At 40.1% G+C, this 10,848-nt stretch overlaps 1 protein-coding gene across 1 annotated transcript; it reads right to left on the reverse strand.

The window, feature by feature from the left end:
* Positions 1–3,265: 3,265 nt before the first annotated feature.
* On the reverse strand, positions 3,266–10,320 carry LOC101318545 (uncharacterized). The gene has a single exon (XM_073789372.1). It carries the CDS (start codon positions 5,143–5,145, stop codon positions 4,282–4,284), a length of 864 nt encoding a protein of 287 aa, XP_073645473.1. The 5' UTR covers positions 5,146–10,320; the 3' UTR covers positions 3,266–4,281.
* Between the last annotated feature and the right edge of the window lie 528 nt (positions 10,321–10,848).

Genomic DNA, 10,848 nt, shown 5'->3' on the forward strand with positions numbered 1-10,848 from the left:
ACACCATCGTTATCATTATACTTGCCTGTACTGGTAAATAGTTACAGTCAAATTCTAAGAAAAACATGCATACATCTTGTGGAGGTAGAGAGGGAGGGAGTAATTAGGGGACATCTCGTAAAGGAGGTGGCAGCTGACCCACGATGCAAGGAAACAAAGCGACTATAATTTTGATTAATCCTAAAATAAATGTTCTTACTCCTTGCTCTTTATGTCCCTAGCCAGGCTGGTGTAAAAGCCCACTTGTTCTTTTATAATTTTCTTTTTTGTGGTACGCGGGCCTCTCACTGTTGTGGCCTCTCCCGTTGCGGAGCACAGGCTCCGGACGCGCAGGCTCAGCGGCCATGGCTCACGAGCTCAGCTGCTCCGCGGCATGTGGGATCTTCCCGGACCGGGGCACGAACCCGTGTGCCCTGCATCGGCAGGCGGACTCTCAACCGCTGCGCCACCAGGGAAGCCCGCCCACTTGTTCTTTTCACAAGCACTTATATCTCTCTCATTTCCTCTCCAGCCTTAAGGCAGTAATTACTAGCAGCAGGATCAGCTAGTAACTAAATCATTTTGCTGCCTCTCTGCAACTCTTCCTACTTCGGGCACTATTTCTGCTAACTGGACTTTGGTAAACAGCACTTTGATAAATAGTAAGCCCCTGCCTTTCCCCTTTCTTCTCTCTGCATATTCCTAAAATTCTAACACACTTCTTACATCAAGTTGGAAGAGTGCGCTGAAACACCCCTTTTCCAAGTGTCTCTCTCCTATTATACTGCAAACACCCAGAGGGCACAGAGTTGCCCACTGTAGATGGTACATCCACGTTGACAGAAACGAACTGAAATTCCAAATGGAAAAGCTGATGCTTCCTTCCCTTCTATTCACCCCTGTTAGAAATATTTAATCTTTAGCTATCACTTAGTCTCCTCCTTCCAAATATTCTCAGAATTCCACTTATGTTCTGAATGACGCTTCATTTTCTCCAGATATCCTTTAGATTTTCAAGATACTATCCTCCTAACTTTCAGCAATTTTATGGAATTTCCCTGGGTTTTTATTCTTCTCATTTGTACCAGCCTGGTCGGGTCCATAAGTATTTACAATTATTTCCTCTTAAATCTGAATTTAGTTTCAGAATATGTGAGTCCAAATGGAAGCACTTCCTTTTACTAGATTGGATACATTGGGCAAGATGGTTTGCTTCTCCAAGCCTCAGTCTTCTTTTTGGTAAAATTTGAGTGTTTATATCTGTTGGGCCTACAGAGCTGTCATAAGGACCAAATGAAAGAGGGTTTGTACAATACTAGGGACATGATAATGTACTATAAACATGTTAGCTATTATTTTACTGAGACTAAATATATCAACCACATATAACAATAAAATTCCGACCCACAACCTGTGCAGCAACCAGCCATGGAATCCAAACCACAAGCTCTGTAGCAATTGGCTCCAAAGGGTTAGAACTTGGTCAACAATTGTTAGCGCCCCCAATTTTTGTAATCCTTCTCCCCCACTTCCAATTCAGAACTAGCCAGAGAAAGCCAAATAGGATTCCTCCTTTCTAGTTAGCCCACCTTCAACTTCCCTTGCCAGCAACCTCCAATAAAAGCCTTTCTAAAAACTTCTCTCATTTTTTCCACTACACAACTTTTCAATTCTCTTACCTGCCTGCCTTTGAATCTCTGCCAAATGAAGTAATAGTGACTTTGCTAAAGCAAATCTGCATAAATAACCTCTGTTCTCATTTGGGTGGTCTTTGTGTATTTTTATAATACTATAGCGTATATTTAAATTTATTCCTATAAAACCTGACAATACTATATATTTTTTTCTCTCAGAGAAATCCATTCATTGGCTTAATGTTGATATTTATTAAACATCTCCTACATAATAATACTGTGATGGCTCCTCCAGGGTTTCATAGAAGACTAAATTATGTAGAGCCGTAAGTTATGCAGAACCCTGTGGAACACACGGCTTTGCTTGGAAGATACGATACAAAATAAGAAAAAGTAAAGTCAGAAATTCAAGACAGGCTAAAAATAATATGTTTATAAGGTAAAATCAGTGATATAGGCTATAAATGTGCTGATTCCAAAAAGTAGATAACACATATGCTTACCCAGGATCTAGGAAGGCTTCAAGCAGGAAATGTGATTTGAACTGAGATTTGTAGGAAAGTTCTAAACTGAGGGTGGCAGCAGGAAGTGAAGATAATCCAGACAGGGAAACATCTATTAGTAATGTCCAAAGCAGGAATGTGCAAAAACCTGATAGGAAAGCGTGTAGTAATTGCAGCAGCAATCTGTTGGGAGATAAACGGGATACAAGAAAGTAGTGGCAATTAAGACTATAAAATCATTCACCAAAATGTGAACTTTATCCTGAGAAGCTCCTGAATGTTTGTGATCAAGGGCATAATATGTGTAGATGTAATTTCAAATTTAGAAGTCTTCCCTCCAGATGTTAACTTCTCAGCATGTGTTGGGAAATACTTCCCCTAGTTGGTTCTACGTAGAATAATTTATGAATAAAAGTATTGCTTTTAACATAACTAACTTTAAAATATTTTAAATTATCAAAGAATTTCTAAATACTGAAACCATGGTCTCTGTTTAATTAACTTTCCCGGGAAAACTCCTTTTAATGCTTGTTTAGTTAAAAAAGCATGCAGAGAGAAAGACTTTGGAGAACATAAAGACATTATGCATATTCATTTCTTATCCATTTTTTATTGGAGTATAGTTAATTTACAATGTGCTAGCTTCAGGTGTACAGCAAAGTGATTCAGTTACACACACACACACACACACACACACACACACACACGCACACACATATTCTTTTTCAGATTCTTTTCATTATAGGTTATTACAAGACATTGAGTATAGTTGTCTGTGCTATACAGTAGGTTGTTTTTCTATTTTATACATAATAGTATGTATATGTTAACCCCAAACTCTTAATTTATCCCTCTCACCTTCTCCCCTCTGGTAACCATAAGTTGGTTTCCTATGTCTGTGAGTCTATTTCTGTTTTGTAAATAAGTTCATTTTTATCAGTTTTTAAGATTCCACGTATAAGTGATATCTTATATTTGTCTTTCTCTGTCTGACTTACTTCACTTAGTACGATAATCTCTAGATCCATCCACGTTGCTGCAAATGGCATGATTTCATCTTTTTTTTATTGCTGAGTAATATTCCATTGTGTGTATATATATATATATATATATATATATATCACATTTTCTTTATCCATTCATCTGTAGATGGCCATTTAAGTTGCTTCCATGTCTTGGCTATTGTAAATAGTGCTGCAATGAATATTGGGGTGCTTGTATTTTTTTTTTTTATGCTTTGAGATGTTTTATTTAAATTGTTTTTAAAGACAGCAATAATTTATGCCATTAACCAAACGAGGGTGCCGATGAGCATCTTCTGAACTGCCTGGTCACTGCCCCAGCCCCAGCGCTCTGCCACTGCTGGGGGCGGCCCTGCCGGGGGTGGGAGGTGGTCAGCTTTGGAACAGTGACAGCAGGGCCGAGGCCAAGACCCAGGCGGTAGGCCAGGAGCAGACAGAGAGCCACTGCAAGTGGCCGGGCGTTGGGATTTCTTCCCGTTATTATCACAGTGACCCTGGGGAACCACGAGGTGACCTGGGGACGTGGCAACCTCGGTCCCCGCACACAGCGATTGCCCTGTCTCTCCTCTCCTCCCCCTACCAATCCCACAATGGTTCGTTTTTTATTGTTTTTTTTTTTTAAATATAATTTTGTAAATGTTCCATAAAAATACTATTATTCCTAGTCAAACACAGATATTGCAATATTAAGGGTAACTGCTCTGTCTTTGCTCTAGAAAATGTGAAAAGGTCATCACACCGGATAACATAGAAGAGTGTGGAACCTTCATGTATCACAAAATCCAGTACCGAGCACGCGAGGGGGAAGCATTGCCAGGTGCTGGGCCGGGGCCCCCTCCACATTTCCCTGCTCAGTGCCGGGGCCTGTGGACGTGGCAGGGCCTGAAGGGTCCTCTCTGCAGGGAGGACATCATGGCTTTGAGACACAGACAGTGGCCACACTCCGTCCCAGTGGCCGGGCCCCTGAAGCCACCTGCTCAGCCCGAAGCACCGAAGAGCCGGTGACGATGGGGACGTGGCCTCTCCTCCTGCAGCAGTGAGGCTCCACCTGGCCCTCAAGGCGCCTTCGCAGGCAGGCCTGGGCCGCAGGAGCTGGCGGGGCCTGTCCCTTGAGGCGGGAGGCCTGGGCCAGTGGCCGCGCCTTCAGTTCTCGGAGAGAGACAGGGCCAGGGAGGCCTGGAAGGCAGCCTCCTCGTCGATGCTGTAGTCCACGAAGGTGTCGTAGGAGAACTTGCGCCGGGGGAGCAGGTGCTGCAGGAAGTTGGCGCTCTGGTAGCTTGGGTCGCCCCAGGCCATGGCCGAGCAGATGGGACACACCCCGCGGTTGGGGTCGCTGTAGTGCTTGTCCATGCAGTGCTTTACCAGCTTCTGCTGGTCCAAGCTGCGGGCGCCACAGTAAGGGCAGGCGAAGGTGGACCTGTTGGGGACGGCGCTAGGGATGGGCTGGGATGTGCGCACCACAGGGACGAGCTTGGGACAGTTAGCCATCTGCTCCTGGACCTTCAGGCAGGAGGCAACGTGCACCCTCATCTTGGCCAGTGTCACCTTCTTACTGCAGCCCTGCAGGGTGCCTTGTAGGATGAAAGCTGCTTCTCCACGTGGGCGGCCTTGTCCACTTTCTTGGGGTCGAAGGGCAGGCGGCACCGTGGGCACAGGGGGGTTGGCACCTGCAGGCATGGCCGGAGGTACTCCCCGCAGAACCTCTAATTCTCGCAGCCAGTGGGATGGCTTCGCCGCTGAACAAGCTGTCCTTACAGGGATGCGAGGAAAGTCGGCCTCCCTGTCCCTTCTACCCACTGGCTCCACTTCTGCCTTCCAGGGCCGGCATGTATCTTTTTGAATTAGAGTTTTCTCAGAATATATGCCCAGGAGTGGGATTGCAGGATCATATGGTAGCTCTATTTTTATTTTTTTTAAGGAACAGCCATACTGTTCTCCATAGTGGCTATACCAATTTACATTCCCACCAACCATGTAGGAGGGAGGGTTCCTTTTTCTCCACAGCATTTATTGTTTGTAGACTTTCTGATGTTGGCCATTCTGACTGGTGTGAGGTGATACCTCATTGTAGTTTAGATTTGCATTTCTCCAATAATTACCAATATTGAACATCTTTTCATGTGCCTGTTTGGCCATCTGCATGTCATCTTTGCAGAAAAGCCTATTTAGGTTTTCTCCCCATTTTTTTGATTGGGTTTTTTTGTTTGTTTGTTTGTATTAAGCTGTATGAGCTGTTTGTATATTTTGAAAATTAATCCCTTGTTGGTAACATCATTTGCAAGTATTTTCTCCCAGTCCCCAGGTTGTCTCTTCTTTTTGTTTATTGTTTCCTTTGCTGTACAAAAGCTTTTAACTTTAATTAGGTCCCATTTGTTTATTTTTGTTTTTATTTCCATTACTCTAGGAGACAGATCTAAAAAAATATTGCTGCAATGTATGTCAAAGAGTGTTCTGCCTATGTTTTCCTCTAGGACTTTTATAGTATCTGCTCTTACATTTAGGTATTTAATCCATTTTGGGTTTATTTTTCTATATGTAGTTAGAGAATGTTCTAATGTTATTCTTTTACATGTAGCTGTCCAGTTTTCCCAGCAACACTTATTGAAGAGACTGTCTTTCCTCCATTGTATAGTCTTACCTCCTTTGTCATAGATTAATTGACCATATGTGAGTTTATTTCAGAGCTTTCTATCCTGTTTCATTGATCTACATGTCTGTTTTTGTGCCAGTACCATACTGCTTTGATTACTGTAGCTTTGTAGTATAGTCTGAAGTCAGGGAATCTGATTCCTCCAGTTCCGTTTTTCTTTCTCAAGACTGTTTTAGTTTTTCTGGGTCTTTTGTGTTTCCATACAAATTAAAAAATTCCTTGTTTTAGTTCTGTGAAAAATGCCAGACATTATGCATATTCATTTTATTATCATATCTTCACTGGGCTTTATTTGTAGGTCCATACTCAGCAAAACTTCCATTAAGAAAAAAAAAAAAGTCATGAACAACCTAGGAGTAAGACAGGAATAAGGACACAGACCTACTAGAGAATGGACTTGAGGATATGGGGAGGGGGAAGGGTAAGCTGTGACAAAGTGAGAGAGTGGCATGGACATATATACACTACCAAACGTAAAATAGATAGCTAGTGGGAAGCAGCCGCATAGCACAGGGAGATCAGCTCGGTGATTTGTGACCACCTAGAGGGGTGGGATAGGGAGGGTGGGAGGGAGGGAGACGCAAGAGGGAAGAGATATGGGGATATATGTATAGCTGATTCACTTTGTTATAAAGCAGAAACTAACACACCATTGTAAAGCAATTATACTCCAATAAAGATGTTTAAAAAACAAACAAAAAAAAACTAATATGCTGTAAAGTTCTCTGTTGGATAATGATCACAAACAACTCTAAACAAACAAAAATGATATAGCATGAAAGCTTACGAACAAGCTGAGGCAGAGTTTTGGTTTATAGTGTTTTTGTTATTTTTCTGAAGTAGAAATGCCACCTTTCCAATAACTTTGAAGGTAAATCTTAACTTGCTGGTAAATACACTATGATAACTACTTTCAAGAAAGAAAAATTCAGAGGCAAGAAGGAAAAGGGCATCTTTTGGGGATGCTCACTAGCCCACCAACATCTGAGCACTGAGGTGAGTCCCTTCATGGCCATAATCTTTCCTCATCATCTGGTCTCCACCATCACAGCCAAGTATGTCTGCCAGCCTTACTCTATTAGATGTTAGAATCTTTATTTTGATGCATTTTATCTGTTAAAATTTCTAACATTTATTTTCAAGGTAATCTCATTATATGTTCAAGGTTTGATTTTAGTGGAATATCAAGTGCATGTATCAAGCTGCTCTCCAGATATTTAATTTGAGGACTGTAGAAAATCATATGTATTATTGCTATGTCAAACCTATTTTGTTTCCTTTCTCACCTCCCTTTCTGTCTTTCTGAGGCCCAAGCACATACTGAAGATACTCAACTCATTTAATATTTCAAAGCAACATTGGGAGAATGATTCTTTCTGCATCTAATAAGGAGGTATGTCAAGAAGTAAATGTTGTTTTGGTGTTGAATCAAACTACTGACAACCTCTATATCTAGAACAACCAGAGTTCATAAGTCTTTGGTGTCCCGGAGAAAGGAAACCTTAAAAAAAGGAAACGTTTTCCTTATTGCCCACAGGGATGTATCCTGAGAGTCTAAAATGTTGACCCTAAGTCTGCTCAGGATATCAGAACAAATTATTTAAACTTGAAAAGTCACTTTGGACGCCCCATGCAACAGCCATCCCACAAACGCCTTATGGCTTGAAGCATATGAGTCGAACAAATATATGAATCATTGTACATTCTTCTGGAATCTCCATATGTTCGACTGGCCAAGAGTAAGATTGTTTTCCACTGGATTGTACCATCTTTCCTTGAATGATTATGCTTGAATTATTAGAGCAAAGCTATAGAGTTTTGCAGTGTATCTTTTCTAATAGTTCTTAAATATCAGTGAGTTGAATATCTCTTCTCCATGGAAAGACAGCTTGGTAGTAGTGAAAAACATACAGAAAAAGCATGGTTGGGGACATAAACTAGCCGTATGTCTCAGATACAATAAAATATTTTACATTAAAAAATAATACTTCATAATTAAAACACATTTTTGGTAAAATGATAACAAGTGCACAGATCATATAGAAAAATGTTTTTTAAAGGGGAATAAATGAATAAAACTTAAAGATAGTAATAAAAGAAGAGATTTAAAAGTTGAAAAGATTGAACTACATATTCTCTCAGGTGATCTATAATGAAAAGAGAATAGATGGCATTGCTAATGAGAGGGGAAATGTCCCAGAGTGGAGTGTCAATCACAGCTTAGTCAAAGAGAAGTTCAGAAGTAAAACCTGGCAAATCAGAGGAGGTAAATAGTTCCAGAAACATAAGGCTTTAAAGTGAGACACCAGAGGAGAAAAAGATAAAAGTTGCATAAAAAACAAGCAGGGATATTTACAGATAGAAAATTAGGTATGTATAGAAGGGAGAGTTGAGGAGGAACTTTGAAAACTGGAAGTGATTTTACCTGCAGGTTAACAGGAATTCAACAGCCCAGTAAACTGGTCCTTTTATTATAAATTTCCCTTACATCTGAGGTGCTCATCATATGGTGAAGATAAAAACCAGAATAATATAAACTTAACATCAATGTGCTGACTTGGAGACCAGAGGAAGTCATATTTTCGACTATGAAAAAATGGGAAGTATATGGGACCACAGAATCCTAAGGTTGAAGGCATCCGATGGGTGTCAGTTGTTTGAGTCTCATTTATAAATTATTTTCCAAAAGTTCATTACTTCTAAGGCAGTCCATTCTGGTCAGAATATTCTGTCAGATATGTCTACCTTGTATTGAGTTGGGGAGTCTCTCCCTGTGCATCCATGACTCATTGGCCTTAACTGTAGGGCCACATAAAAAGACTCAAGCCTTCTACATCAGATCCAGCTACTGTGCTCTTCATCAGGTGGTCTATTCAGGGTAACATAAAGACGAATCTTCTAACCAGGGTCCGTAAGGTGTGATTTTAAAACTCTGCTATCAGCATTAGTGTTCTTCTTTGAGCGTACTCCACTTACTTTAAAATTCTTAGTATAATGTGATTAGCCTCCTGGCCACTATTATTTTATGAAGGTGATGTCAATCATTGAGTTTTGCAATGAGCCATATCATACTGTTGACACTTACTGAACTGATTCAAGTTAAACACATGCTGCTACTAAGCTATCTTTACTGGATCCTGGATATATATGAGTAATTTTGTTTTCTTTCAAGTTTGGGACCTTACATTTACATCAGATGATACATTATTTTATTGGTCTGTTGTTCTGTTTGTCAGGACATTTTTAGCTCTTCATTCAGTCACTAGATCACATATCTTGCTCAGTACAGTGTCTGAGTCACCATGTCTTTTAATAACTTGATATGTCATTGATATAAAAATGATTGAAACAGGGCAGAAGACAGAGCACAGCATCAAAGATGTCACTCAGGTTTGGGATTCAAACATTCCTAGGTGTATGATCAACTCAAACACATTTCTTCAGCTTGTCCTCAGTGATAACCTGAGAAAATGTGAAATATTTTTCTACCCCATTTCTCTCATTTGCAAGATTAGTAAGCCCGTATAAAAGTTAAATTAGATAATAGAATATTTTCTTACTGAAATTTTGCATGGTCCTAGTGATCATGGCTTTCTTATTTTTTCTCCTCATGTCCTAGGTTGTCTTCTTTTAACTATGTGTTTAAAAAATAATGATAAAAGTAATGGGTTCTCATGATAAAATTTAAAGTCACACAACTATAAAACATAAAAGACTTTCATTCTCTCCAGTGCCCATACACAACTCCCTAGAAGTAACACAGTTAAAAGTTTGGCATATATATTCTCAAACATATTTCATGTTATATTCATATTCATATATAAAGATAGAGGAATGGTTATACCCTGTATCTGTGAGTTTGGATATAGATAGAACACATATATGTTTACACCATCCATCTATCGTACGTCTACTGTTTATGAATGCACCCACCTAACTACCCAACGCTTTCATCCTGTTCAGCTAATGGCCTTTTTTACTCTAAATACACTGATTTATTTTAATGGAATAATTCAAGTTACATTGTAATTTACATCAAGTGTAGATAACTTCTATTTGCTTTTCCAGATTTATTTGCCACCCTTCTTCACCTTCTTCTGTGTCCTGGGAGGCTGGCATGCATGGACCACATCAACAGACTCCCTTACCCTTTGACTTTCAGTTTGGTTGAACCACAAGAAAGCACCAGCAACACACTGGAGAGAAGGGGAAGAGTCACCCTTCCCTCTCTTAAGGTTTGTCTTGCACTGGCTACCTCCCTTGACCAAAGGTCCCAGCTCCTGGGAAGGTGGCCCTCTCTTCTTGTCTTCTGGGGACCCTCTATCTCTTTCCCCTTTAGGCACAGAGATGATAACTGTTCCTGTTGTTTCTAGCACCATTTCCCCTATGCCTTGCCAACACATATTTAAATTGTTCCTTCTTCAAATTGAATGGGCGATCTGTTTCTGACAAGAATTCTGATAGATATATTTATTGACGATTTTTAGACTCTTTACAATATTTTACTACTGCAAAAAATTTCAGTGAGATACGTTTTACACATATCTGTGTACAATTTAGTTAGTGTAGGAAATGTTCTAAAAGAGGTATTTATGATCCTCTACTTTTTTACAATTTCCAGATATTTCCAAATTTACCATAAAAAAGGTATACATTTGGACTTACAATGATACCGTGTGAGAGTCTGTGGGAGTGTAAACTGAGTTCCGTACAGTATGCAATCCATCTGAAGTATTTAATAATTCATTCTAGAATTTTCCCTTAGTTTGAACTAGAAATTACTGATTACTGTTTTCAGAAACCATTTCTGATGTTTTAGGAAAAAACTGGAAAACTCTATTTCTCAGCATTCATTTCTCTCTCCTCTTCCCAGGATCCTTCCACAATATCTGATAGTAGGTTTGACTTCATGCCTGAATCCCTTAGTCCGGGGCTGGAACCCACCTGCAGCATTAATGAAAAACCTGGAGTGTTTACTAAACCTCTTTAACTTGGAGGGATTCAACTTCAAACTCAGTCTTTCTTTCACTAGGAAGCTGTTAATATCCTTGTTCAAGACT

Source organism: Tursiops truncatus, chromosome 12 (assembly GCF_011762595.2).
Source record: "Tursiops truncatus isolate mTurTru1 chromosome 12, mTurTru1.mat.Y, whole genome shotgun sequence".
Lineage (NCBI taxonomy): Eukaryota > Metazoa > Chordata > Mammalia > Artiodactyla > Delphinidae > Tursiops > Tursiops truncatus.

Bases quoted from the DNA above. Each gene is read 5' to 3' on its own strand.
- LOC101318545 (XM_073789372.1), bottom strand. From the start codon at position 5,145: ATGCTGTGGAGAAAAAGGAACCCTCCCTCCTACATGGTTGGTGGGAAT.